Source organism: Dichotomopilus funicola (genome assembly GCF_033296635.1).
Source record: "Dichotomopilus funicola strain CBS 141.50 unplaced genomic scaffold C8A04scaffold_21, whole genome shotgun sequence".
In the NCBI taxonomy this organism is placed as follows: domain Eukaryota; kingdom Fungi; phylum Ascomycota; class Sordariomycetes; order Sordariales; family Chaetomiaceae; genus Dichotomopilus; species Dichotomopilus funicola.
Window position 1 is genome coordinate 120,345 of NW_026944042.1, and position 27,957 is coordinate 148,301.

General features: G+C 54.7%; 8 protein-coding genes across 8 annotated transcripts; 6 read left to right on the top strand and 2 right to left on the bottom strand.

The window, feature by feature from the left end:
- Nucleotides 1-745: 745 nt before the first annotated feature.
- Nucleotides 746-1,851, top strand: C8A04DRAFT_36319 (Phox domain-containing protein; the record flags this gene model as incomplete). The annotated part of the gene is made up of 3 exons (XM_062783484.1): nt 746-1,399; nt 1,516-1,694; nt 1,791-1,851. The coding sequence occupies 3 exons, from the start codon at nt 746-748 to the stop codon at nt 1,849-1,851; spliced, it is 894 nt and encodes a 297-aa protein (XP_062638121.1).
- A 574-nt stretch (nt 1,852-2,425) lies between these two features.
- On the bottom strand, nt 2,426-3,982 carry C8A04DRAFT_36320 (CDP-alcohol phosphatidyltransferase-domain-containing protein; the record flags this gene model as incomplete). Its single annotated transcript, XM_062783485.1, has 4 exons — nt 2,426-3,436; nt 3,500-3,625; nt 3,734-3,843; nt 3,964-3,982. The coding sequence occupies 4 exons, from the start codon at nt 3,980-3,982 to the stop codon at nt 2,426-2,428; spliced, it is 1,266 nt and encodes a 421-aa protein (XP_062638122.1).
- A 1,159-nt stretch (nt 3,983-5,141) lies between these two features.
- On the bottom strand, nt 5,142-5,912 carry C8A04DRAFT_11156 (uncharacterized protein; the record flags this gene model as incomplete). Its single annotated transcript, XM_062776859.1, has 3 exons — nt 5,142-5,552; nt 5,647-5,735; nt 5,813-5,912. 3 exons carry the CDS (start codon nt 5,910-5,912, stop codon nt 5,142-5,144), a joined length of 600 nt encoding a protein of 199 aa, XP_062638123.1.
- Nucleotides 5,913-8,436: 2,524 nt separating this feature from the next.
- C8A04DRAFT_36322 (Oligosaccharyltransferase subunit Ribophorin II-domain-containing protein) lies at nt 8,437-9,486 on the top strand (the record flags this gene model as incomplete). Its single annotated transcript, XM_062783486.1, has 4 exons — nt 8,437-8,573; nt 8,641-8,839; nt 8,906-9,193; nt 9,247-9,486. 4 exons carry the CDS (start codon nt 8,437-8,439, stop codon nt 9,484-9,486), a joined length of 864 nt encoding a protein of 287 aa, XP_062638124.1.
- Nucleotides 9,487-10,214: 728 nt separating this feature from the next.
- Nucleotides 10,215-13,751, top strand: C8A04DRAFT_11182 (uncharacterized protein; the record flags this gene model as incomplete). The annotated part of the gene is made up of 2 exons (XM_062776867.1): nt 10,215-13,637; nt 13,701-13,751. 2 exons carry the CDS (start codon nt 10,215-10,217, stop codon nt 13,749-13,751), a joined length of 3,474 nt encoding a protein of 1,157 aa, XP_062638125.1.
- Nucleotides 13,752-17,626: 3,875 nt separating this feature from the next.
- C8A04DRAFT_36324 (fungal-specific transcription factor domain-containing protein) lies at nt 17,627-20,641 on the top strand (the record flags this gene model as incomplete). The annotated part of the gene is made up of 5 exons (XM_062783487.1): nt 17,627-17,802; nt 18,042-18,256; nt 18,477-18,881; nt 18,939-19,029; nt 19,111-20,641. The coding sequence occupies 5 exons, from the start codon at nt 17,627-17,629 to the stop codon at nt 20,639-20,641; spliced, it is 2,418 nt and encodes an 805-aa protein (XP_062638126.1).
- Nucleotides 20,642-22,005: 1,364 nt separating this feature from the next.
- C8A04DRAFT_11223 (pyridoxal phosphate-dependent transferase) lies at nt 22,006-23,322 on the top strand (the record flags this gene model as incomplete). Its single annotated transcript, XM_062776882.1, has 3 exons — nt 22,006-22,090; nt 22,147-22,405; nt 22,488-23,322. The coding sequence occupies 3 exons, from the start codon at nt 22,006-22,008 to the stop codon at nt 23,320-23,322; spliced, it is 1,179 nt and encodes a 392-aa protein (XP_062638127.1).
- A 2,156-nt stretch (nt 23,323-25,478) lies between these two features.
- Nucleotides 25,479-27,770, top strand: C8A04DRAFT_11178 (glycoside hydrolase; the record flags this gene model as incomplete). Its single annotated transcript, XM_062776866.1, has 3 exons — nt 25,479-25,657; nt 25,798-26,457; nt 26,516-27,770. 3 exons carry the CDS (start codon nt 25,479-25,481, stop codon nt 27,768-27,770), a joined length of 2,094 nt encoding a protein of 697 aa, XP_062638128.1.
- Between the last annotated feature and the right edge of the window lie 187 nt (nt 27,771-27,957).

Genomic DNA, 27,957 nt, shown 5'->3' on the forward strand with positions numbered 1-27,957 from the left:
GTAATAATGACACCTTTAGGTGTCTTGATTATATATGTGCTGAAGAGGCTCAACACGGCGAATGAGTCGGCCAGCCTGCTGGTTTGATGGGGGTACTGGTTCGTGTGAACACCCTAACCCTGAATCTTGAATTACAAAGAACCTGTAATCAGTTTACACAGCACAATGCACTCAGACAGCGTTGCGTGAGCCGAAATGTTCTCTGCTTCAAACCTTGCGCAGTTTGAAATGGACTCTATTTCTCTTCTAATCAAGCTCAATGCCTCAGTTATTTTCCCCTATTTTTGTAGGTGTTTTGTTTCCTTGACCGCTGCACGAACATGATGAGATAAAGAGTGGAGCGATCGGTGATGACGTTGAATCCAACGGCCGTCTGCCACAGCGTCGAACAGGGGTCTTGGCGAGATTTCTTCCCCAATCTCTCTCTGCTTCATATTGGTGCAAACCTGAAGCGATCGTCGGTGCCGCAGGGGAGATCCTCGGCCCCGTTGTCTTTGTGCCTTTCTCCTGTTGGACACGGGCTGATAAGTTTCCTGCCGGTTAGGTATCACTCTTCCTTTGGGACCGCAGCTTGCAACCCTCGGTTTCAATTCCTCCTTCGCGAAGCCGACCGAGCGACCCGACGTCTCCGATCACGAAAGTCGCACTCATCGAGAGATTTAAAGGGCCACAAACCGTGGCCCGCCTTGGCCAATTCAACGGCATCGCGATCTATGAGATAGTCCCTTGCTTCGAACGAGCCTCAATGGCGTCACCAAACGAACACGAACACCCCCCACAACGGCCGGCGCAACGGGAACAACCACCAGAGTCCCCGCGCAATGGCGACGATGGCGCTGGGGGCTCAGGGCAGGAAAGCACACTCGATAATGCTTTTGGCCTCGCACCCCAGCAAACTAAACACCAACGACCGGCCCTTTTCTCAGACGACTACAATGACGGCAACGACAACGCCTCCTTAACCTCAATTCCTTCCAATACCGCCTCTTCCGAAGCCGTAACCTCCCCGAGCGCCTCCATCCCCCCATACTGGTCGCACTCGCGCGCCGAACAGCAACAAGGCCAACTACGACCACAGACGTTGGGGCACTCGCGCGTGGTCTCTAGCGCTTCGGTCGAATCCGTGCTACCCCCGGGCGCCATCACACTACAAGACAACGAACGCGATGACGAAGACGAAGAAGGGGACGGGAATGGGGATGGCGTCAATGGCAACGGGACCGGGCGCGGAGCGGAGAGCGCCGGTCGACGGAGTAACAGTAGCGAGTTGTACGGGCGGGACCGCAACCGGGCGTGCTGGGCGCGCAGTGTGCGGGTGACGGACCATGTTATGGTCAATGGGAGCACGACGAATATCGGGGCGTTTATAGTGTGGAATATACGGGTCGAAACGTTGAATGTATGGCTTCTCACCCGTCCGACCAAGCCTACCCACCCCTCCCCTCTCCCTGGACCTTCTAAGGTAGCAAAAATAAGGGGAAACGGAGTCGCTAACGTGGACCTTTTCCGGGTTAGGGCTCTTACATGAACATCTGCAAGCGCTACTCCGAGTTCGACGATCTCCGCCACCGGTTGGTTCAAACCTTTCCGAATTTTGAGGCGGCGGTGCCGGCGCTGCCGCCGAAGAGTGTGTTGAAGCGTTTCCAGCCGCGCTTTCTTGAGAAGCGGCGGGCCGGGTTGCAGTATTTCTTGAAGTAGGTCGCTTTTCGTTCTCAACACACTCTGCTGTGTACCCAGGTATAACGATTCTTCGTTGCTCATTGCTGACTGCTAACCCTCGCTGTCTCAAGCTGCATCCTCCTCAACCCTGAGTTCTCTGGTTCTCCTGTGCTCAAGGAGTTTCTTTTCTGATGATGACCATGCCGGGTCCGCGTGTAATGGTATTTTCATGCGTGCTCCTTTCTATTTAGCAACGAAGCCACGACTCGCAGAGTAATGATTAATATTGGATAATGACCACATACACACACACATATACGTCCCTAAGTAGGGAAGGATATGAATACCGGGTTAGCGGTCCGTGTTTTCCTTGCTCTTAGTTTATTAGTGAGGGTGTAAGGCAAGAAAAATACACCCCTTGTGTTCGGAGGGAACCTCTGGAGTCTACCCCGTCCCATATACATTACAAATCCAGAATATTTTTTGCCTCGTCGAATAATCGACTCTTAGTGCCATTGTGGGGCCCGAGGCAAACAAAGAACGCCGCGCTCCAATGCAAACATGAACCCAAATGCCCCCTGGCCTAGGAATTAGCCTCGCCGTGCCACTCATGAGTGCAAGCAACAGCCCCAGCCGGGGCCGGTTTTTCTTCTATTGAGCCCTCCACCCCTTTTTCGCATCCTTTGTCGAGGTCCTTGAGACCCGGCACTCTTCTGAAACCCCCAAAACACAGTGTAGTTTTCTTTCATTGGGTATCCTTCGTAAATCAATCCACCTTGCGTCCGTTCAAAGCCGCTTTGTTCTGCTTCTGCTTCTCGTGCGGGATTGTGAGACAGTTGATGCCCAGGAAACGGCAGATGCTCGTCGTGACAAGCCAAGCCCAGCGGAAGTAAACGACGGCGGAAAAGATGAGGTAGCCGAGTAGGTACAGGTACTCAAACTCGGCAGAGACGGCGGGTAGGCCGATGAGCGGTAGGTTGGCGAGCACGGCGCCGCCGACAAGGGGCCAGAGCATGACGGTCCAGTACGGGAAGGGTTGGCGCGTCAGGTGGGCGAGGATCATCTTGGTGGTCATGCGGCCAAAGACGAAGCTCATGATGATGCAGAACAGCACTAGGTGGTTCTCGGAGCAGAGAGTTGAGTAGGGCGAGTAGAGCCAGGCGCCCGTGGAGAGGGTGAAGACGGCCATGGGCGTCCACTCGAGAAACACGGGGGCCACGGGCAGACCTTTGGCGCGGCGCGCCTTGACCACGTGATAAATACAGAACGGGATGTGAGTGAAGAGAAGCGACAAGACGATGACAGTCACCCAGAGATCCCGGATTGTGAGGCTCTCGAGCAGCTCGTCGGACAGGCCAAAGGCACTGAGTATTGAGGCACGTGAGCCCAGGAGGTCGGCGAGGGGTTCCGTCCAGATGCCCGGGCCATAATATCCGGAGAGAATCATGAAGGTGCATGCAAGCAGCAGCCCTTCGGTTGGACCGTTGATGACGCCGAGGTAGAGCGTGTGGGTGTGGTAGGTCTCCCATGTAGAGAAGAACATGGGTAGACACGGGCAAAGTGCGGTAAATACGCCCGCCTTTGAGGTCCCCAGACCCATGGCCGCCGTCTCGAGCAGGCTGGCGAGCGTGCAGTTGAGGCTATCGATACCGTGGTCGAAGAGTTCTCCGAGGCCGCTCGAGGTGCCGGTGCGGCGAGCTTGCTTGCCGTCGACATTGTCAAAGGTCTGGTACATGAAGAGCCCGAAGGCGAAGCTGTAGTACACCCATGGTGGTGCCTGTTCAAGGTTAGCCGGAAGCTGCCCAGTTGCAGTGGTGCTGGGGGGTGGTATTATGCTCACTGGTCCTTCAAGATCCGGCATCATGACCACCAGCAGGCCGATGTTGAACAAGATGCACATGAAACCCAGTAGGGTCACCATATTGGGTGCGAGCCATAGCGGTAATAGCTCGACGAAGGTATTCCACTGTATCCCCAATCTTAGCTAAGTTGTTCTTTTACTAGGCATTATGCCTGCGTGCAAGCAGCTTGTCGCGCGAAGCGCACGGTGGACAGGCGGGGCAAAAGTGCATACGTATGGCCTTAGAATGTAGTGCGATATCGGCGACTTGTCGACGGCCGAGTACTTGTAGCTCTTTAGGTGGATGAGGGCATCGTCTGATACGCACTCGGCGGCGGCTTTTTCTATTGGTTGGGCAGGTGAGCTGTCAGTACACAGGATCGTGGTGTTGGTGTATGTTGCTTGCGATGTACCGGCGTCTGTTCATGGGAGGGAGAACGGTAGTGTGGGGCCAATCGACGTACTGCTGTTGTTAGGAGCCATAGCAGGCTCTCGGCTGGAGGGCGCGAAACAGCGTTTGCTTGCCGATGGGAAGTGTTGTTTTCGTTAGGTACGATCGATGGGAGGCTATTCGTGTGGTTTAACAAGTGTTGGGTGGTTTGGAGGATATTGCGCCGCACTGGGAGAATTCTGAGAACAGGAATCTCAGTGGGGACAAAGAGGACGGCCCAGGGAAATGAAAAAAAGGGTTAGTTAGAGCCACCGAGGTTGACCGGCGGCAGCGCAGAAACTGAGGTGTTTGTTTCGTATTTATGACAGTAGTGGAAGTGACGCCGAAGGTCTCATGCATCTGCTAATGCTGTAACAGACACGCAATTTTTCTTCAGGTCCCCTTTTTCTCGCGTCTTTGCTCGAGTTGTTGAGACAAAAGCTGGCTGGCGCATTGCGAATCAAATCCCAACACACAAGCTTTCCCCGGTTGGCGACCCGAGGATCCACACCTACCGCGTCCAATTCTACCGACACGTGAAAGTGCGGCTGGCGGTGAAGCTGTGGTTCATTGGCCACTTGAGATCCTCAGCCATCCGAGGGAAAGTTGAGAAAACACGCTATGCAGCTAGGAAAACTATTTTGAGGCTCCCGGCGTTTAAACTAAGGAAGAACTTTAGGAGATTCGATCGACTGTGTACGACCTATGTAAGGAACCCACTGGCCAGGAACAACATTGAGATCAGATGGCGATGGTATGTACCCAATGAAGAGCAGGCAGGATATCAGATGAAGCACACGAGACGATGGTTCACGGTTGACAGACGGGACGTTGCATGCCTGTCAAATTTAGTGCAGATGAAATTACCGTACCCCCTAACAACGCTGAAGAATCGAAATACAAGAGCTGCGCTGACGAAAACCTCAATTTTGAGCCACTAATGCAACAATTACCCAGTCCCAAGAATGCGTGACCCGACCCATCATATGATCGGCCCATAAAAGAATAAACCCAATTAACAGTGTTTCCAGAGCCGGTTGGCGACTGACTCCCTCAACGCCCCGGCCCCACCAACTAGGACATTGGTGTTTTGCAACACCGAGACGGTCAGATTTACCCCGGATCTTCAAATTAACCACCACCCCACCTTGGCAACACAACATTCAACGTCACCGCCACGACTATTACCACACTTCGCTCATCGGGTGAACTTTAAAGCACCAGAGCGAACCCCGCAAACAAACCGCCAGCAACCATGGCCAAGCCGTAGGAGTCGCCGAATCGAAGAGCACCAGCTGCGTTGCCGTTGCCGCCATTGCCCTGGGAGTCATCGCCGGAGCCGTCGCCGAAGCCGTCGAAGGCCTGGCCATCGGGAGAAGGGGTGGACGTGGACGTCGCCGAGGCAGTGGGCGAGACGGTCGTCGAGGTGGCGTTGGAGTGGGGCCTCTGGGCGCCGCATGGGTGCTTCTCACGGCACTCGGACGCGCAGGTGTTGTCGTTGCCACATGCTGTCACGCACTGGTTGCCCCACTCAGTGCAGACGTAGTAAGGGAGTGTGAGAGTGTATTCGGTCACGTTGGGTTGCTTGCCGTCGCTGCAGACACAACCGTAAGTTAGGGAGTCCTAGGCAACGAGGAACATAAATTGTTAGTTATTGGGGGTCTTAGAGGTAGAGAGGAGCCGTTTAACAACATGTGGGTTCGGGAGTCAAACTTACGGGATCGCAAGTGTTCACCTGCGGTGACCCAGTCGAGGTCTCAAGGCAGATAGGCCGGCACATGCTCAACTGGTCGTTGCACCATGCCTCTGTTCCACTCTGTTAGTGACTATGCTTCATAGTATTACCATCTTTTCTCGAGTCAAATCGAATGGGGATATCCTACTCCTCAAACTCTCGGAAACAGAATCAGGGTTGATAACGTAGTCAGCCGAAACGGCGACGACGCTGACAAGCGCCAGAAGCGTTGTTCGCAAGGAGATCATGTTGGGTAACTGTAAGGTGGATAGGCTCGTCTGTGATGGGAGTCGCGTCGAGCTGATTGTAAAGGGAAGAGGTTGATGGGTAGGATAACGAAAGTTGGTGACTATTAACGAATGTTATGGTCAGCAGCTCGGACACCTCAGGCTTGCGTCGACAAGGGCGCAGAGACAATTGATTCCACAGTTGTCTGGAGAAGGAAGGGAGACAGGGAGGTAGCGGTCTGGGTGGTGAACTGACATTCGATGTCTCTCCGGACTCAGACCCTCGAAATAGGGGTGTTTGAGATTACACTATTGATTATGGAATGGTTCGTTGATTAGAGCAAAAAGAAACAAAGGCTGAATTCACACGGAAACGAAGGCGAGAAGAAGGGGATTAAAAGGTCCCAGAACGAACGGTGTATGTATTAGTGTATTGTAAAACGAATGACGGTACGACGCGCCGGGGGAAGCAATTCAGGATGATGATGAGAACGGCGCAGGAAGCAGAGAACAAAACGGGCATGCTACGATAAAATGCGACCGGAATCTCCAGCGACCCCGGATCCAAAGTGGGCGCCATGGGAAGCTCCCGAGGGCCCCGGGCTGCACTGGATTGGCCAGATACAACACCTTCATCAGGAAGGCGCACTCGTGATAGGCCGGAGCTCACCACCCCAGCTCGTTTCGCCGTGTTCGTTCCGACCGCCGCAGGGATCAGCCCAAGTTTGTCGGCGGAGAAGATCACTGAGGCGCTGCGCCTTCACGCGTTGCAGCGTTGCAAACTTGCCTGGAATGAAACCTCCGTCTGTTGTGAATTAGGATCTTGGGATTCCGGAGGACGGGAGGCTTTGGCCGCCAGAGCGGCGTTTGCGGCGTGGCCTGACCGTCTCTGTCTCGGACGGTTGGAAGACAGTCCGATTTTCTCGAGGGCTGGCTGGGAAAACAAGACATGTTTTGTTCCTGGTACGCCCGGGATGGGAGGAAAGCAAGGTGACGGCGGAAAGACCTAACATGAAGGAAACAACCCAGGGGCGATCAAGCCTGCTTCGTACTCCACCGTGTTTACATGGTATGCATTGAGGAAAACGGGCGCTCATCCGATAACTCGACGGGTCCGTTCCATGAATGGATTGTCTTGCTCACGCTCACTCATCCGGCTGCCTATGCGGCGTCCCCAACTCCCCGTCCATCCGTGCCTCTCGCGCCGGCTCGGAATACACAGTACTTTCAGATCGCCCCCATCCAGAGGGATGCTATCTGAGGCACGCTAAGGTAGGTAGAAAAGTTCACATTCCTGTCGCGAGTGCATCTGTCGTCCACGAAGAGACCGGCGGCGCCAGATGAGCTGCCCTTTTTGGTGCTCCTGGCGTCGTTATTTTTGATATCTCGGCTGGCGGGGGTCGCGTGCAGCATTGCATACGAGGAATTGGAACCCGCCAGGACGGAGCCCAACTGCTTTGGTACGGTTGCTGTTGAAATGGATTTGCCCCAAAACCTCGTATTCCCTTGGCATTTGTCTTCGCTGCTTACCACCCATCCTCTACACTCCAAGCGCGCATCTCTCTCGACAACTCGCCTCACCATATCGCCAAATATATCCAAACTGATGTCTGTCGTTGGGTGGTGGCGAAGACGGGATGCGGCTTCCCCACACCGGGAATCCCAAACGGCCCCTCAGGCGGCCTGCAGTCGAGCGGACGAAACAGCCAATCGAGATTTCCGTCCTCAAGTTGAATTGAAGGACCAAAGGACGGACGATCCGCGTGAGCTCGGGCCCTGGGGGCTTTTCACACCTCCACGACTCCGTAACGTTACTTTGTTTCTCTCTTTTGTTCATCCTAACTGAATGATGTGCCGGCAAAAATTCAAAATAGTAAACGAGTTGTTTGTTTTGTTGAGTTACTGCGCGCGGCCCAGCGAGAAGGGATTGACCGGGTGGAGACGCAGGGTGTACACTAAAAGTAAACATTCCCACTAGACAGAGCTGGGGATCCAAGTAAATACTGGCGCTCACACACCTATATTAAATAGTACTCCCAGACGACCACAATGAAGGAGAAAATATGGTGACCGACCGACGCTTTTCATGGAGGCCCGGCTCCGTAATTACTCTTGTTTCCTCTAAGAATTCTAAAGCCACAATGGGCGAATTGATGTCCGCGTCGAGCACCTTACTGCCAATTCTTGGCTACTAGTCTTTTTATAACCAAGACAATGCGATTTCAGCCACATGAATAATTAACACGGTTGGAGAATGCCAAACATCAACCGATATATAAATGCCTTCTTCAACATCTTTGTTTTGGTGTTCTCGAGCGTTGCTGAAACGGATCGCAAGCGGAAGTCTAGTCTAGCTTAATCAGGTCTAGTGTGTAGCTGTGAGGGATCCACAATTGGAGAGAGTGGTCAGAGCTTCTTGGCATCGCGGGCTTGCGATGCATGGACCGAACAAGTGTCCAGAGCTTCGGGAACAACCGACAGCCTTGGCCCATCTGGTCGCTGCTCTCACAACCGACACGCAGATTCACCACGACAATCGCCCACGATGAGGTTCACCCAGTCAATTGCACCGGCGTTTCTTTTACTAGCGACGGGGTTTTCCCACGCAGCCTCCACTTGGGGGTTCGACGACGGAAATGTTCAGATTGCGGCTAAGAAGTCGGGCGAGTCTATCAAGGAAAAGTACATAGCGCTGTGCCAACACACCGAGGGGAATCGCATCCACTGACAAGAGCATTTTTTTTCGCAGGCTTACCTCGAAGAACCCTCTGCCGAACCCGGTGACCTTGGGCAACACCGATACGCTCAAGTTGATCTTAACTGCGACGGATAATGGGAAAGGGAAGCGGCCGCACCAAGCGTTCCTTGTGTTGCAGGAGCCCGAGTCGGGGCTTGAGGCGCCCTTCCCATTGACCGTCAAGGAGAGCGGAAAGGCAGCTGTGCAGTTGGTAAGGGCTCGGTCACATGGGACAGGAGAACATAGATGGACCGTCGTGCTAATGCTGGTGCAACAGTCGCAAAAAGACCTTCCCACCCAGTTCCGCGTCGCTACCAAGCCATTGAAAGCCTCGGTTGTGCTCGCCTCTTTTGGATCTTCCGAAGGATTCAACGCCCCCGTTTTCGAAATCAAAATCGACCAAGATACAAACGCGGCGGCTCCCAGCTATGAAAAGCCCCTCCGCTACGGCAAGCAGCCCGAGATCCACCACATCTTCCGCCCAGACCCGAAGAGCCCGCCAAAGATCATCTCGCTCATCTTCGGGTTGGCCGTGATTGCTACGCTTCCGGCACTTCTTATCGTCGTAAGTCATACACCCGTACATCGTGAACCGAGGATCATGCTAATTGTCCCCAGTGGGTTACACTCGGCGGAAACGTCAACCACCTGTCGAAGGCTATTGGGACAGCGCCCTTCTCTCATGCCGCTTTCTTTGGGTCAATCGTGGCTATGGAGTTTGTTTTCTTCCTGTATTACACCAGCTGGAATCTATTCCAAGTACTGCCGGTTATGGGGCTCGTCGCCGCGGTGTCGGTGCTCAGCGGGACTAAGGCGCTGGGTGAGGTTCAGTCGCGGAGACTCGCGGGGGAACGTTGAGTAAAGGGTACTCAGCGTCAAAAAGGAGCAGCTGAATTTAGTCGGGTCGGTTTGGGGCCATTCTCTTGAAGGTTGAATGTCCTCTGACTTTTGTTTGATAAAAACCCGGACATGATCTGTATTATCTGTGATATGAACACAAAACAAGGTTAATAGAACTGGCCGATGTTATGACGTCCCCATTTGTAGTCGACCATTCGGGCTCCCCTTGACACAACTACTATATAATAGAATTTAGAATATGGTAAATACGGTACTTGGTTTGGGATAATGTTAGAAATGGTTCTAGGGGGAATTCACCAATCAGAGCCCACCTTGCGCTGCAGAGCCAGCCCCACCAACCCCAAAGCATTGCCCCACTTGAGTATTTTGACCCCTGCATGTAAACAAATCGGATTCCCGATCGCGTCCCTTCACTGCCAGTGACGAGGAACACGTCTGCCACAACCAATTCGCGACTCCGTCTCCCACCACCGACGCGCTGCATTCCAAGGGTGACTTTGCTCGGCGAGCCATGCACCTTTTGTTTACAGCTGGCATCGAACGCCTTGTCCCTTCCTATATTTCAGCCTGCAGCTATCAGAGTCAACGTCTATCTACACCGACGTTACTCCATCCGTACCGACTCGGTACCGTACACCTTGTCCGATACCCGCGGTTTCGCTTGCCTTGGTTGTGCTTGCTCTTGATCAACCGGTATCGCGCTCAACGCGCTCTCTTAGCTCGCCATGGACGTCAACAGCAATACCCGAGGCCACGCCACCAGCAGGCCCAAACATATTTCTAGGCTTAGAAAAGAAATGCTCCAACATCGTATGCACCAAAATCCCTTCAGCTCGCCCCCCTCGTCAACAGGTTCCCACGATACCGTCAGCACCACCACCGAAGAACTCTCGCAAAATCTCTCCGACTTTTCCTTCAGCCCGGACGGTGAAAGCACGCGCCGTTTCGGCGAAGACACGCAGAACCCATCGAAGAGGCACGCCTCACGGTCGGGACGCTTCGGGTATCAACCGATGGACACGGTCCTTAACACCTCCGCCATTGCCCGTACCTTTCCCGAGTGGACGGGTCTATTGACCAAGGATAACTTGAACTTCACCGAGACTCAGGACATGGCACCAGTACGGTCTGTCAGTGCCTTGACAGGCGGAAAAGAGAACATGCCGCCTGCTCAGCAACACAGGGGTGAGAACACATTTGACGATATGGCCGAGATGAAGAGGAAACGTTTTCGTTCCGATTTGCAGGCGCGAGTTGAGAACGAGTCGGATTGCTCGACCGTCCTGTCTCTTTCCCCGGCCCGGCCCATGTCGGCCTCACGCCGTTCTCGCTTTGCCTCCACCGAGGCAGATGTCGCAATGACGCCCGAGCCTGCCAAGCGCTCTCTCCAGGATATGGTTTCCAAGATTCGGACAGAAAAGCAAACCACGAAACATGACACAACCCCGAAAGGCTCGCCACTGGCCCGTGTTGTCCACGAAACTCCCGCCCCGACTCTTGGCCTCGACAATAGCCTGATCAGCCCGAACACCAAATCTTTCTTCTTGCCGTCTTTCCGACATCTCCCAGACTGGACTTCCGGTACTCTCAAGTTTAGCGCAATGAAGAACGGCGTCCCCGTCTTTGTGAAATCAGATAAATCTGGTGTCCGTCTTGACGCCTATGGAAGAAACCATGACGAAATCCGCACCGTTGGGATTAGCAAGGAGGATGAGGAAATCTTCGTTTCCATGGATAAGCTCCAGGAGGAAGTCCGCGAACTCAGCGACCACGACGCGATGCTCCAGCGGGAGGCCGAGAAGCTACAGCGCGAGGTAAATCTGCTGCAGGCCGAACTTAAGAGGCACAAGGCTCGAAAGCTCTCGGATAGTGCCCTTGGTTCCGAATCCGACGGCTCATTTAGGCGCAGCGCTGGCTATCAGAACGATCTGGAGTTTGAAGTCGCACAGCTCCGGGACCGTCTTGACAACCGACAGGTCGGTGTCAACGACATTCATGGCGCTGCCCTGGCTGCGGAGCGCGATGAGGCCCTACACCAAGCTTCCCTTGCCCGTGAGCGTGCCACCAAGCTCCAGGCGGAACTGGAAACTACCCAGAGGGACCTCGAATCATCCCTTCACCTGCTCCAAGAGAAGGAGGAGTTACAGCTCGAAAACGAGAACTTGTTGGCGGAGAATCAAACACTCAAGAGCCAGCGCGATTCAGCCCTGCAAAACAACAAGACTCTTACCGCGGAAAATGACAAACTGCGCCGAGAGCTTGGCGGAGTTCAGAAGGACATCCGCACAACTCGTGAGGAGCTTGCTTCGGTTCGTCAGCAGTACGAGGCTTTGCAAGAGGAGAAGCGGGACATTGCGCAGGACCACGCTAGCATGGAACGCAACAATGACAATTACTACAAGGAGAACAAGCAGCTTCAGGCCCAGGTTGCGGCTCGGGATCAACACATTGCCGATCTCCAGAAAGGGATCACTTCTCGCGACAAGATGCTCGACAACATTCAGGGTCTAACTACCAACACGGCTGTGCTTGAACTCAACGTCGAGTTGCAGGCTGAGGCTGAGCGACTCCAAGCGAAGGTGGAAGAGCAAGCGGCTGAGTTGCAACACAAGGGCGATGAGGCCGCTTCTAGGAACACCCGCATCCGGTCTCTCAAGGAGGAAAATCTGGACCTCTCCATCGAGAACGAGCGGCTCCGGGAGGAGAACACCCGTCTCCGCTCTGAGCACGGGGATGAGAGGCAGAAAACGGCTCGCCGTAGCGGCCCAGTTCTAAAGAACGTCTCCGAAGGCGATGCCGATGATTGCATTCGCTTTGATGATGATTTCAAGCAGAGAGAGTTGGCCCTCCAGAAGAAGCTGGAGCGCCGTGAAGCCGCGGTCCAAAAGGTCAAGCGCCTCTCGAGCAAGATCAGCGAGATTGCTGAACAGGAGTTCACCAAGCGGTTGACCAAGGTCACTCGCATCGTCGAGCCAAGAGACATGCCGGCCACCATTGACGAGACGACCGGCAACGTCGATGACGACCCGACGAGGGAGCTCCATTTCACGGAGGAGGACTCTGATTTTGCCAGTGTCATGGAGGGCGAAATTGTCAAACTGAGGCACGCCTATCAAGATCTTCAGAAGCGAGTGCAGCAGGACCTCGAGATCACAGATCATTCGCTTCCTTCGCTCGGCCCAGGGCTTCACAGGAGCAAATCCGACAGCGGTGTCACGCCGAAGACTACCCAGCAGAAGCCTCAGCTTCCCGGCATTCTCAAGAAGTCGAGTCAATTTGAGGACACCGGCCGGTTGAGTGTCAAGTCAGGGTTCAGCATGGCCAGTGAACAGTACACCGAGGACGAGGCTCTCGACACAGCCCACACCCGTCGGTCCTCTGTCGGCAATACCCGAGACATTACTCGCCCAGAGTCCCGCCTTCGCCGCAACTCGGGAGCGGGTCGTGATGCCACGGAGCCTAGTATAACCTCTGCATTCTTCATGCCTGACATAACACTGGACGGCCAGAAGCAGGGTACTGCCAAGGATGTGAGTCAACAACAACCACCTCTCCCCTCTCTCAGCAAGGATGCACGCCGCGTGTTGGACGGCATCTGCTCGCACAACTCAACCAACTGCAACATCTGCGTGCGGATTGCCGCCCACGGGGGCGAAAAATCTAGCTCCGCCACCACCAACGCTGCCTCGTCCAGCGCCAACAAGATTCTCATCACCGCCGAAGACGTCCGCCGCGGCAAGAAGGTCGTTTCCGCGGAAAAGCCGGTCCCCGTATCCGACCGCACCGCTGCCGAGCATCAACAGCAACAGCAACAACAACAACACCCAGACGACCCCACCGTCCGTCCCTCCATGGCCCCCGGCGAGGCTCTCGCCGTGCTTATCAAGGAGACCCAAGACGAGATCGACCACCTGCAGATCGAGCTGAAGCAACTCAACGAAGTCTACTTTGCACTAGACAAGTCCCTCGGCATGCGCGAGCGCCGCCGCGTCATGGGCGACATCAAGCGCCTGCAGGGCGAGCTCGAGGCCAAAAGTGGGCACCTGTACCGTCTGCACGACGTACTTGAGGGCCAGAAGCAGGCGGGCCAGCTGATGGTTGGGGACGGGGTCGATATTACGGTGTTGAGTGGGCTATTGAGGGCGGAGGTGGATGATGATGATGCGGCGGGGGACGGGCATGGGCAGAGGCAGGGGCATGGTGGGGATGAGATTACGACGGAGAACAGGGGGGAAGGGGCGTGGGAAGGCTTTGAGGAGTGATGTGGTTTATATTCGTGTTTTGTTCTCTTTGTTTTTTTCTACTTCTCTTTTCTGTGGGTTGTTATCGGGTTCATGACGATGCTTGTGCTGCTATGCGCCGCGCCGCGGCTGCGGTCTTGTTGGGAAGTACGGCTGAGGCGTTGTAACAGGTTCACACTACAGCTTCAGCTTGTGGGGGGCTGGGAGTATTGATAGGTTGGGATTTGGGAAATGATAGGTGTGTTGTTTTCAGCTTGATGTTATTTCTAGGTCTCGCACACAAGCACACGCGTCCGCATTGTTTCATCACTCCTGTTTAGGACGTAGGTTTGCATTCTGCAAGTTGGTTTGTGTTGGAGTAGTATACCGCATTTCGTCGTTTCTGGATGATCAGGTGTCAATGGCTGGGTGGGGTCAGCAGCCTTTGGTGTAAGTCAGTGTACTTCGTATCGTTCATAATTGTTGTTAGTTCACATCGCCACGGGTCTGAGAGACGAAGATGGATGACAGGGCAGCAGTTTGTTCTTCTCTGGCGTTGTCGTCTTGAAATTACTTGAAATTAGAAAGTCAGGAAAAGAAGAGCGACACGAATGAAGAACACAATTTGGTTTGATGAAAACTGTTTCCTTTTTTCTTTTTTCTGCCATCGTGATGGGTGAACGGCTCCCTGTTCTGGGTCAAGCCCCTTCCACGATAACTCGTTGTCAGATAGTTAGTTTGTTTCCAACTCAGGTCATTCAGCACAAATGTGCGCTGTGTGTGTGTGGTCTGGACGCATCGCCAGACGCCCTGCCTTGCCCGCCGACCTGGATGAGTAAGCCAGTGAGTGAGCAAAAGTCTGGTTTCTCCTTTTCTCTTCGGCGAGCTTCGGCTTCGGGGCTGACTAGCGAGCCAACGGGTTCCCCGAAGGGCGGGACTATCTATCGAATCAACCGAGAGAGCTTGGCCTTGCCAAGGGAGGACTTTTTGCTGTAATCACTTCTTTCGCATTTGCCGGCCCGAGGCTGTTTTGTGTACGTTATCGGCTTTTTGGTCATTTCGTTTGTCGTTTTTTCGCTTGTTGCCTTTTCTTTTTCCCTTGACCATGATTTGAAGCCAAACCACTTTTCGCTCCTTGTCTTGAATGTGATGAAGCGTGGCAAGTGACAGCCCAGTCTGATGTGTGGATATTTTGGCTATCCGTTGTACAAAGCAGGCCGGGCCGGATCGGGCTTTTGTTTTTAATTATTGGGGGGGGAACGGAACCGAGCCCAGGGAGCTGGACCCAGCCAAGCAACAAAGCATCCTTCCCGACTTTCTCGCCAGTCACCCCCGGCCCGATTCGTTTCGTTCGGGAGCAGGCATTTAACTTGTGGGAATGCGAATAGGTGACCGAAAACGGTCTGCAATAGGGAGCAGTCTGTTTCACGTTTTGTTCCTCAAACTGACCCCGAGAACAGATTACGGGATCTACAAGGCGTTCTTTTTTGGGGGCGTCCCAGCCGGGCTGACCCCATTTTCTTATTATCCAGATGCCGCCATGTAGGTGTTCATTTATACTGTGCGCAACATGTCGGCCCCTTCGGCAACCTTGCCATGGCGCTGGGACGAGACACCCGGGAACAGCGTTCCAGCACACAATCCGTCGGACTTAATCACCGCAAAGGCCGAACGAAGGCAGGTTGGGACGCGCAGGGTCAACGTTAGTTGGTTACGCAGTCCGTCCCGACGAGAGCGTGCGGCCTGCTTCCGCCGGCTTCCGCTCCCTGGGTTGTTCATCCGTCGAGGCCGAATGACGACGCCTTTTCTTTGCACCTTCCTTCTCTCCCACTAGACTGGTCAGTTCCATGTCTCATCCAGCACGGGCTCCCAGCCTTGCGTGTCGACCGAGCCATTCACATCCAAGATGCTTCGACAACGGGCCAAGTTGAAAATGTGACCTGTAACCTCCTCCTGCCCACCTGCTTGAAAAAGAGACGTAAGACGGCCCCCGAGACGCTCCATTGTCACAGCGAGTGTGGTCGGGTGTGGTGGGCAATGCGAGTTGGGCCAACGGCCCATCTTTGCCTCTGCACTACTACATAGTACAACACGCTGCACTACACACATGGGTCGGTCGGTCAACTGGCTTGGCTGTCCGGCTGTGAGCCAAGCGTGCTGTGTAGCGAGATGTGGTCCCCGCGAAAGGGTGAACAAACTTTATCTTGTTCGGGGAACTATATTTGGGGAGGGCAAGGGCAGGGTCCTGGGGCTTCAAGCCCCAAGAGAGGAGGGGGGCGGCGACCAAGGTGGGCCATTTCGATTGCCGTACCAGGGGATCCAGCCTCGGGGAGTGCCATGATGGATGCCGGTGCAGCCTGTGGGTGGGCCTTGCTTGTTGTCCGTTTTTTTTTCTTCATTTTTTTCCTGTGCACAAGAAAGTCTACTTATTAGTATGCAGGACGAAGTACATGTTAACAAGAAGAAGGGAAGAAAGACGGGGAGCACTGTGAGAGCTGCAGGTAGTTTGTGTGGCTTTCACTACGGTCCGGGATTGTCGTGCCATGTGGTGTGTTGCTTTGCTCTGTGAAAGGGCTCGGCGATCTCCCAAGAGGATCGAGTCCTTGCTCGGCTTGCCCCTCCTGGCCGGGAAAAGATTGTGTCCCGAGAAACAATTGCTGTGCTTTCTTATTCCCTTCTCTTGTTCCTGGCCTGGTCGATGCAGGACAACTCTCGAATGTAACGGTTTCGCACGATGTTGTACAACATACATACACTCCACTAGGCGCATAACCATTAGTAGGCTGTGGCCCCACGCCCTTAGCCAGTGCGACAAGGACAGAGCCTGTACAATCGCAGCTCGCCGGTGATCTGTTCAGGTGTCAAGCTTCGCCATGAGGGCCTTCCCCGTAGTGTCTACACTAGTGTAGCCGCCGGAGAGGAACGGCGCGAGTGGATGCGATTTTGTTCCACTTATTGACCCTCGCTTTCCCCCAGCTCCCTTGCCCGAGGCCTATCGGGGACTAGCCGAGCCTGAATCCGGAGGGAGATCTCCAAGACCCCGCATTAACTTGTCGTCTTGCAGCCGTGTCAAAAGGCCAACGACATGACACTGTGCGCCGTGTGGAATGCTTTGCACGGATGGAAGAACTCTCCCGGCCCGTTTTGAGTTTCTTTTCATCAGCGACCAGGACGGAAAGCCTGATGATAAATAAGAGTGTGTATGTACCAAGGTAACCGTGTGACGATGATCTTAAGAGATGAGACGAGGAAGAAAGTTGGAACGGAGCAAGCCCCGTGCCGGCCCCCCTTCTTCTACCCTGGACGCCCCCCTTCAGGGCTTCACTGTCGAGCAAGCAGCGGTTTGTTTCCAGCGCCTTGGGACTCCTCAAACTCGCAAGGGTTGGCTGCATCAACGGGCGACACCCTCGACCCTCCGCGGAGCCCCCACAGCATTCTTGGCAGCCAGTGATTGGGGACGCGGGGAATCATCATTTGGTGGAAGCAAATGCGAGATTGTGGCCGTGATACAACAAGGTCGCAACCAGGGGGTGCGTGTGGTTTGGCCGATTCAGGGCTGGACTCACCTTTTGCAGCAAACCTGGCGTGTGGGCGCACAGCTCATGCTCGTTGCCTCCCTCCATCCGCCTTCGCCCTCGCTGAACTCAGCGACCTGAGAAGCCAGAAGCCAGAAACCCAGGAGCCTGCCTGCAAGCTTGTCCTTGGGACAACTGCAACTTGCCGCCGCGCCGCACCAGATTGATCTCGCTGCTGCACCTCTGAGCCTGAAGCTTCCACCGCCATCTTCGGTGTGTGGGCACGTCCCCCAACTCGGAACCGTTTTCTCCTTCTCCCAACCGGCCGACCGACACACCGCCAACGACTCGATCGATCCGCACCAAAAGCAGGAAAGAAACAAAAGGGAAAAACCGGTCGACATGGCCTCCTCCAACATCGCACCAGCAGCTTCCTGCTTCGAATGCCGGCGACGCAAGCAAAAGGTAAAGAAAGGAAAAAAGACTTGCCCCCTAATCGCATGCAGGACCCACACTGCCACAACACCCGCACTCTTCGACTCTTACACACAGAACAACGGAGTTGACTCCGACGAACTGTCCTGGCTGACTGACGGGCTTGATCTAGTGCGACCGCAAGTTCCCTTGCAATCATTGTTTGAAGCGAGGAGTGTCGCATCTCTGCCGGCTGGAACCTAGGACAGCCGCCTCCAAAGCTTCGAGAGACGACCGCGCGCAAGACGGTCAAGTGAGGTAGGGTCATCCATCCCCGAACACAATTGAGGTCCCGTCGCGTCGCCACTAACCCCGTGCCTTTACGCTCACCCGCCCACAGCAGGTCGAGAAAACGTAGTCTCGACAGTTCAGACAGGGGCGACCCTTCTGACGAGGGTTCTGACCGCGATGATTCCGGCTCAGATATCGACGTGAGCGGCGCCTTGAACGGCCTGGGCTATCCATCCCATCACCACCACCTAGTGCTTGGTCAAGGTCCCGGCCCAAAGGTAAAGTCTATCTCCACCACCTCTCCTCACGCCCCTTCTCCTTTAGCTTGTGGGTCGGTGAGGGCCGTTGAGCCGACATGATATTAACTACCCCGCAGGCAGTCAGAGACACCGTAGAAAAGGTTGATGAAGAGCAATCTGAGGAGCTGAAGGACGCGCTGCAACTTCTACCGGAAAAGCGGTATACAGGTAAAATCCCAGACTCCCTTGTCTAACCAAGCATGCTCTTTCCCTCTTCTCGCTCCCCGGCATGAATTAACCCGTGTCAGACTGCCTTGTCGATAACTGGTTGAATGGCGCGAATCACCAGTACTACGCCTTGTACCCGCCCGAGTTTAGGACACAATACGATGGGTGGTGGACGGCCCCGCGAAACAAGGCCACGCCTGAACTTACCAGTCTGATCCTACGCGTGTGTGCTTGCTCGCTCCATTTTATCATTGACGACAATGTCCGAGTACGACTCGAGCGGGAGCTCAACACCGACGTCCTGACGCTCGCAGACCGCATGCACGCCGCCGCCGAGAAGCTCAGCACCACCATCCCCCCGGGTAAGGGCGGGCTCGTCAACGTTCAACAGCTCTTTCTTACCGCGTTTTGGCTTAAATCGGCCGAGAAGTGGACCGAGGCATGGCATGCTTTGGGCAGGGCCATCCGCGCGGCAAACGAGATAGGTAATGCCTACCCAGCCGCACCGCGCTCGCTTCCTCGCCAGACTAACAGTGGCCAAGGTCTTCACCAAGACAGCTTTTCCGAGGGCCTGTCCGAGTATGACCGCGAGATGAGGCGGCGTGTATGGGTGATTTTATACCTCTGGGATTTGTAAGTGATCCTCTCCTCGTTGACGATGATGAAGGGTGAGAGGGGAGAGGGGGACATGTGTGACTGACGGCCCTCCTCTAGTGCCCTAGGTTCCATGCTGTCTCGCCCGCTTCAAGTGAATCAATCCGACTGCACCGTCGTGATGCCCACGCTGACCCTCGAAAATTACCGCTCTGACCAACCATCACCGTTCCGCCACATGAACCTCCACTGCCAGCTCTGTATCGACATGGCGGCGCAGGTGCGCGGGCCCACGAATTCCGAAACGGAGAAGGCCGAAGCGGCCAAGCGAATGACAGATACGGTTGATAAGTGGCTCGCCAACCTCCCGGCCGAGTATGCCGTAAAGAACCCCGAGACGCGATGGGATGGTGAGTTCGACTGGGTTGTTTTCCAGCGCCGGTATCTGCATCTCATCGGGTATATGGGGTTGTTCACCCAGCTACGACCATTCGTAACGCGGAGCTCGGCCACGCCAGGTACCGAACTCGAGGAAGACCTACGATCAGCAGGCGTTGATGCGGCACTGGGCCTCATGGAAGTGTCGTGGAGGTTGTTCGAAAGTCTTGTCTCAGTGGGCGCCAAGTTCCATTACGCCATCTTCTGCATCTTCGACGCGGCCACCGTTATGTGTTCGGCTTTCCTCCAGGACGAAGCTCGTACTCTTCCGCAGCGAGAAACGGTCTTGGAAGCGATCAAGAAATGCCTCGGCATGCTCGCGGAGGTCGCCCCGCAATCCAAGACAACGGCCGCCCTGTATCGCATTCTCAAGGGTCTAATCGCAAAACTGCCGTTGAACGCTCGGGAGCTGGCGGTTGTCGGCTCTACAAAACGCGTCAAGAATGACCGAGTCACCCCGCTGACCGACAAGAGCCCCAACTCAACGTCTCCAACCGTTCCTTCGTCACAACGGCCACGCGGGCCTCGGCGGGACCCAAAGCCTCGACACAGGTCTACCAGCGCCAGCTCGGACAGCGACTCGACGTTGGACTCGTCCAATTTCCAGCCCCGGAGCGAGAGTTCGGTTTCCTTGCCGGACAGTTGCCGTTCTGCGAATAATGCTCGAATAGTGTCGGACGCCCAGGCCAGGCCGAGATCTGTCGTTCCATCAAACGCTGTCGCCCCAGATGGATTGCCGGCTCCCACCAATTTTGTGCCCCCCACGCCGGTTCACACAACATACCCACCAACGACGGGAGGTTATATGCCGCCGGCGAGCTCCATGGCCCCGAATGTGTACATGTCGCCGGACTCTTTCCCGCCTGGGTCCGGATTTGTGCAAGAGGGCGGCTTTCCGTTCGACTCAGCAATAAGCCCAGCGGGCGTGGGCGCCATCCCCTTCAGTCAACCTGGCTGGCATCCTTCCCAAGGACCCCCCATTGGTAACGTGGGGAACCATATGAACATGTACCAAGACGGTACTGTCCCGCCGTTCCAGAACGCCGAAGTGCTCCACTTTTGGGAGTGGCAGTCGCTCCAGCTCGGCCACCCAATGACCTGGGGGCAGCAGCTCGAAAATCGGCGGCATCCTGGTGGGCTTCCTGGGACGTTTATGGACCGGGGCATGTCGAATGACTGCGGAGAAAGTGCGAGTACGGAACTGAGTGGGTGAAGGCTAGGTTTTTGGCTTGGGTCTCCTTTGCTTCCCTTTTTTTGGCTTGAATTTGTCTCTCTTTTTTCCTTTCCTGTTTTTTTTGTTCGTTCTCCTTTCTGCCGAATTGTTGATGATTCCCATGACAGGTGGGGAGGCACTTCAACGGAGCTGGAAGGCCATTGTGCTGGTTATTGTGGTTGGTGATTTGTCGAGGGCTTAACTCAAGGGCCTTAATGGATTATTAGCTCTCAAATCCAAACTTTTTGGTGTTGAAACGGTGTCTCATCTGGTGTCTCTTCTCCTGGTACTTTTCAGACGAAGTATCCGTGTAAAACTCCGCTCCCAATATCGGCGGCCATGCTGCAAGTGCGCTTGACAGAATCAGGAAATGAATAAGAGCGAAATAGACAAGGAGTGCTTGGAAAGACGTTAAGCCAGTATTGGGCAGTGACCTACTTATACCGCACCTCGCCCTGCGCTTGTGTCCCCTAATTCAAGGGCCAGTCACGGACGCATCTGAGGTTTAGTCACCCCTTTTTCCGCCCCCGAAAGCCATCGGAGTCTTGAGAGCGGTTGGCAATGGCTGCATTGCGTGCGGCCGGTGAGCGGAATTTGTTCGTAACACAACTCAAGCATAGAAAAGTTCGGAGCGGGGTGGTGAGAACCTAGGGAAAAAAACTACAACAGCCAAGAATTGACCGTCCCAACAACTCGGTATAGAGTCTCATTCTCAAGCATACTGGGGATTTGATGTTGCTTTGTCGTTACAAGTCGCTACCACGTGGGAGACTCGGTTGTTGGGTGCACACACTGTCCATCTGTGTGTGGCCTCATTCTCAGAGGAAACACTGGGGGTTCATGAGGAGTGAGCACTGAACGGCAGGGGTTCGGTGGGTGGCACCTGCCCCCCAATGCGCTCAGTGGCCCTTTCCCGCGTACACAGCCCAAGGAGCGGCCCACTTGTGGAGCAAGAAAGCCCCCCGCGCCTTCCTCTACGGAGCCAAAGCACGCTAAAAGAAGTCTTGTGGCACCTGCGGGGTGAAGTAAAAGGTCCGTGACGCCCGTTGGCAGTTGGTCTGGCCCGGCAATTGTCGGCATCCGTTCTCGCGAGCATATCGGCGAGCCAAAAGAGGATAGAACTCTAGCAGAGGTGCCTTACGGAGGCGGCAGGTAGAATGGCCCTCCGGTGTCGAGTTCTCCCGCCGATTCCGACAATGGGAACACTGATACGACTGATACGGCGGAAGGGCGTAACGTTAACATGTTCCCCACTGCAATATGCGACTTCTCGGTCTTCCTTAAAACTTCGCGGTACTTGGAGGCCACAATCACTCCGGGGCTCTGTCTCCTCCTTCTCAACCAAAACCACACAGTTGAACAAGATGGTTTCCGTCAACAGATCGGATGTTCTTCACAACAACCATGCCTGGATTGGCAGTGCGGGGGCTGCCAGCCATGATCTCCGAAGTCCGTTCAATGTCCTTGCTCATCTATATCGCACATGTGTAACTAACACGGAGAAGGCGACACCATGACAACCCCCACGGCCTCAATGCTAGCCGCTGTCCAAAACTGTTCTCTTTTAGACGATGTCTGGATGGAAGACACGACGACGGTGGATCTGGAAAGCCATTGTGCCACCCTAACTGGGAAAGAGGCTGGTCTTTTTGTCCTGTCGGGGACGATGGGAAACCAGCTAGGGCTGAGGACACTCTTGACACAACCCCCTCATGGGGTTTTGTGTGACCATCGCTCCCATATTGTGAAATATGAGGCTGGAGGGTGAGTGAGACCTGAAGGGCCGGGGGGTGCGAGTCCGATCCCGTCACCCATTGGAACCATTATTAAATTTCTTCTCCACCAGGGTCTCATTCTTAACGGGCGCCTTGGTAAAGGCAGTGGTTCCAAAAAACGGAGTGTATCTTACTCTGGAAGATGTCAAGTCGAACGCATACCTCGACGACGACGTCCACACATGCCCCACGCGCGTCATCAGTCTAGAGAACACGCTCAACGGCATGATCATGCCGCTGGAAGAAGTCCGCCGAATCTCTGCCTTTGCTCGTGAACACGGCATCAAGATGCACTGCGACGGTGCGCGGCTCTGGGAAGTCTCGGCCTCCGGGGCCGGCAGCCTGGTCGACTTTGCCGCCTGCTTTGACACAGTGACTCTCTGCTTTTCCAAAGGCCTTGGCGCCCCTATCGGGAGCATCCTAGTGGGCAGTAAGGAGGCGATCAAGCACGCGCGCTGGGTGAGAAAGTCCATCGGCGGTGGGTTACGGCAGCCAGGAGTCATAACGGCTGCTGCCCGTGTGGCAGTCGATGAGACATTCGGAAAGGGGCCGAACGGCGAGGGCGGCCTACTACGCAACACGCACACGCTCGCACAAGAGGTGGCCAAGATGTGGACAGACCTCGGCGGCAAGCTCATATGCCCAGTGCATACGAATATGATCTGGGTCGACTTGGACGATGCCCAGTGCCCGCCAGCTATATTTGAGGAGCTCGGGAAAAACGTCGGTCTTAAACTTTTTGGCAACAGGTTGGTCTTGCACTATCAGATCTACGAGAACCGCGATAGCGTCGTACCCAAGCTTGCCGAGGTTTTTAGAGCCGTGTTCGAAAACAAAGGTAGGGGCGACGGTACAGTTCCCGAAAAGGGTGATGGAGAGGGGTCCATGTATCGGTCCCAGAAATGATACCATAGCATAGATACCACAAGGACGTTCAAGCATTGTGTGAGAAACCAGTCGTTGGATCGGACATCATGTGGCTTTCCCAGCTGAGATGCCCAGATAAGTGAGGTGATTATGATTTATCGGCAGCCTTGTTACACTATTTGCGTTCCCAATCATGGGTAACGCCATGCACCCCTTGTTGAGTTCGCTACCACTAGCAAGCTAGGTCGCCAGATTTGCTAAATTTAATGGGCACACAAGGTGCGATTCCAATGACGAGTTTTGGATGGCCTTCCTAAGTCGAAAACCGGAAAGCAACGGTATCTCTCGGATGACCAACCCCGAGACGACTCCATTCATGTCACTGGCTTGATGTTGGCTGTGATATCGGTGGGTTTGCAGTTCACCATTCACGATTGGTTTACTCAGCTACTCTAATTTACTCAGTCCAACCTTTTCTGATCACCGAACAGTTAGACGCCCCCTAAGAGTGTATCACAAGCTCCATTGGGGGACGTTTTTAAACGCTACTAACACCCGACGTTCTGAGAGGCAGTCAAAGTCCAGTTAACTAATGTCTTGGCGAGGGCTTTAATAAATCCGTCGTCTCACTTCAGTCAATCCCAAGTCTTTTGCTTGATTCAGTCAGAAACTATGCTAAACACCCGATGCCCTCAAAAAATATGAACATCTAACCCGGGCAATCGGCGTTTAAGCCAGTTGGCAGAGCTGCCGAGAAACTTCCCGGGATCCCGCGAGTCAGTTCGTTAGTTAACGGGTCCGCCGCCAGCAGAAAAGGGCCGACCAGATGGCATCTCCAGCGAGTCGCCATCGCATTATTGACTGGGGTCAGCCATTGCCAATGTTAGGGGTCCACGAAAGTCGGTGTGGGTAGGGCGGCCGCGGCGAGTTTAAAACAGAATTAGATACATATGTAAGAAGGGAGCGCGGGTGGGCTGCAATAAGGAGGAGCGAGTCTCTCTAACCTAGAACCGAGGCGTCGTCCGCGTTGGAAGAAGTCAGACGTAGTGTACAAGGAATAAAGCCACCGACACTTGCATCCCGTTCGAGAAACCGGGCATGTTCATCCCAAGTTTTTGTTCCTGTTGTGGAAAGGGGGAAACTTTGGGGGAGGTCGCGATTGCCCCGCATAACCCCTGTACGTCCCGCACCGAGCCCGTGCTGACGTCACTAAAATCTGGGGTTGCCAGCCAACCCGGGCGCTGAATTCGGGGCAGCTTGCCATTGGGAGTGCGGGGAACGCCGAGTTTTCGGCTTCTTTCTTCTTTCCTTACCTTGCGGACCAACTGCCTAGCAACCGCATCGGGGCCTTTGCAGGGGCTTCCAGGCTAGAAGGACACAACAAGGGATCAGAGGATGAATTACAATCGCGACGAGCTTAGTTATGTTTTTGTTCCGCTTTCCTTTTACTTACGTTGCCTGCCTAGCAGAAAACGCCTGGGATGAATTGCAGACCCGGACGTGCGGAGCAGCTTTAAATATACCAGCTAAAAACAGCAATACATGTCAAATTCGCTTCGTCGCTCCGAATTTGTCCACGCGAGATGTTGGAGAAAATAAACGGCGATCTTACCCAGGATGAACACGGCATGCTCGGTCAGGGAGTAACCCAACCTGGAACCCCGAATCCAAGTGTCACCGCCCTCGCACGTCTCGGTACCACCTTACGAGGACCACAACCCAGATGTGGAGCCTGGATGAACCGTCGTCGGTAAGTTGCAGCTTCCCCGAGCTTCCCTGAATGCGGGCAGGACACACTGCAGGGTTGCACGTGCCGTTCAAGGGCATGTCGGCATGCATCTCGACTCTCGAGGTTCGTCAGAACCAGCATTGTTTCCCACCCTGGGAGCTAAGACGGGCCGCCTTCGACCCGATCGCAAAAGTTTGCCCATGTCGGCCTTTGGTGTTTGTACACTACACGACACCCCCAACCCAACCTCCCCCTCTCGCCCGCTCTTGGCTTTCCTCTCCGAGTCGGGAAGACGACTGGTTCCTCTCTTTAAATAACCCAATCCCTCCGCTGCGGCCCCTCTAGGGCTCCTGTGTTTGTTTTGTCCTTGGGACTCACGGATGACTGCACGCCCCAGGCTATTTAAGCCGTTACAATTGCTTCTCTTGTAGCTTCGTGAGTGTAACAACAGACTTTGCGGGCCACAATGGCGCTCCGACAAGCTGCCACGGCAGCCCTTGCCGGTCTAGCTTCAACCGCAAGGGCATTGTACGTCAATGGCTCGGTTATAGCTCCATGCGACTCGCCGCTCTACTGCCAGGGCGAAATTCTCAAGGCCATTGAACTGGCCAAGCCGTTTGCTGATTCCAAGACATTTGTTGATATGTAAGTCTCACCAAACCCGCAATAGCTGCTACTGCTACTTCCGGTGCCGCTGTTATTGTTGTTATTGTTGTTGTTGTGTTTCCAGTGGGGCAGCTAGGTCCATAGCAACACAGACTAATTTGGACTTTCACCGTGCGTAGGCCAACAATCAAGCCCGTGGACGAGGTGATTGCGGCGTTCAACAAGTTAACCCAGCCTATCTCCAACAATTCGGAACTCAACGCATTCCTAGCGGAGAACTTCGCCCCGGCCGGCGGTGAGCTGGAGGAGGTCCCTAAGAGTGAGCTCGACACAGACCCAATCTTCCTCGACAAGATTCAGGACAGCACCATCAAGGAATTCGTCAGCAAGGTGATCGACATCTGGCCCGATTTGACTCGTCGCTATGCCGGCTCGGGAGAATGCTCCCAGTGCGCGAACAGCTTTATCCCGGTGAACCGCACTTTCGTTGTGGCTGGAGGCCGCTTTCGTGAGCCTTACTACTGGGATTCGTACTGGATCACCGAGGGCCTGCTGCGTACCCGCGGTGCCTTTACCCAGATTACCAAGAACATCATTGAGAACTTCCTGGACTTTGTCGGCACCATCGGTTTCATCCCCAACGGCGCCCGGCTCTACTACCTGAATAGGTCTCAACCACCGCTCCTGTCACTGATGGTCAAGACGTATATCGAGCACACCAACGACACGAGCATCCTGGACCGGGCGCTGCCTCTTCTGATTAAGGAGCACGAGTTCTTCACAAAGAACCGGAGCATCTCGGTTACTGCCCAGGACGGCAAGAAGTATACCCTCAACAGGTAGGTGAAGAGCGCTTATATGGAAATGCTGTCAGCGCAACTAACTGAGGGTTCGTAGGTATAATGTTGCCAACAACCAACCCCGTCCCGAGTCGTATCGAGAGGACTACATTACCGCCAACAATCAATCCTACTATGCGTCGTCCGGCATCATCTACCCAGTCCACCAACCGCTGAACGAGACAGAGAAGGAAACACTGTACTCCAATTTGGCGACCGGCGCAGAGTCTGGTGTGGACTACACTGTTCGATGGCTAGTCAACCCTAACGATGCCGCGCGGGATGTCTACTTCCCACTTCGTTCACTCAATGTCCGCGATATGGTGCCTGTCGATCTCAACGCAATCCTATACCAGACGGAGACCATCATTTCTGAGTACCTCGAGCGTGCTGGCAACTTGTCCGAATCTAAGCGGTTCGCGAACGCCGCCGAGCAGCGCAGCGAGGCCATGTATGCGCTCATGTGGAATGTCACCCACTGGTCCTACTTCGACTACAACCTGACCAGCAACTCGCAACACATCTTCGTCCCTGCTGATGAAGACACTACTCCTGCTGACCAGACCGACGCCCCCCCAGGCTATCAAGTCCTCTTTGACATTGGCCAGCTTTACCCCTTCTGGACCGGCGCCGCACCTCTTTCGCTCAAGGGCAACCCCCTGGCGGTACAGCTCGCCTACTCTCGTGTGGCCCGCATGCTCGACACCAACCCGGGCGCCATTCCCGCTAGCAACTTCCGCACGGGGCAGCAATGGGACCAGCCGAATGTCTGGCCGCCACTGAACCATGTTCTGATGAAAGGCCTCCTCAACACACCCCCCACCTTTGGTAAGTCCGACCCGGCCTACCAGGGTACCCAGGCGCTTGCTCTCCGCATCGCCCAGCACTACCTCGACTCAACCTTTTGTACGTGGTACGCCACGGGTGGATCGACCTCAGACATGCCGCAGCTGGAGGGCGTCGAGCCTGGCGCTACGGGTATTATGTTTGAAAAGTATGCCGACAACGCGACCAACGTTGCGGGTGGCGGCGGCGAATATGAGGTTGTGGAAGGTTTTGGGTGGACGAATGGAGTCTTGATCTGGGCCGTGGATACGTTTGGAAACCAACTGAAGAAGCCGAACTGTGGTAACATCACGGCGGCGCATTCTTCCAAGCGGAGCCTGTCGCAGAACGGTGGGAGCAGTAATAGTAACGGCGGGTTTGGCAAGCGGGCTGTGGAGCTCGACCCGTGGGATGCTGCGTGGACTAAGATGTTTGGGCGGAGTAAGCTAAAGAAGAGGGAGGATGTCCAGAAGCGGTGGATGAGTTGAGTGGGGGTGCGAGGTGGAGGGGCTACAGCCGATGTTATTATGACTGATGGTACTATTTCTTTAATGGAGAAATGATATTGCTGGTGGGAAAAAAGTACCTTAATTACCTTAGCTAGCTAGTCCTTTTATCTAGCGCTTATCGTCTTTTTGACCTGTTGGAGTGTCAGTTTCTGAGCGCAGAGTTGTG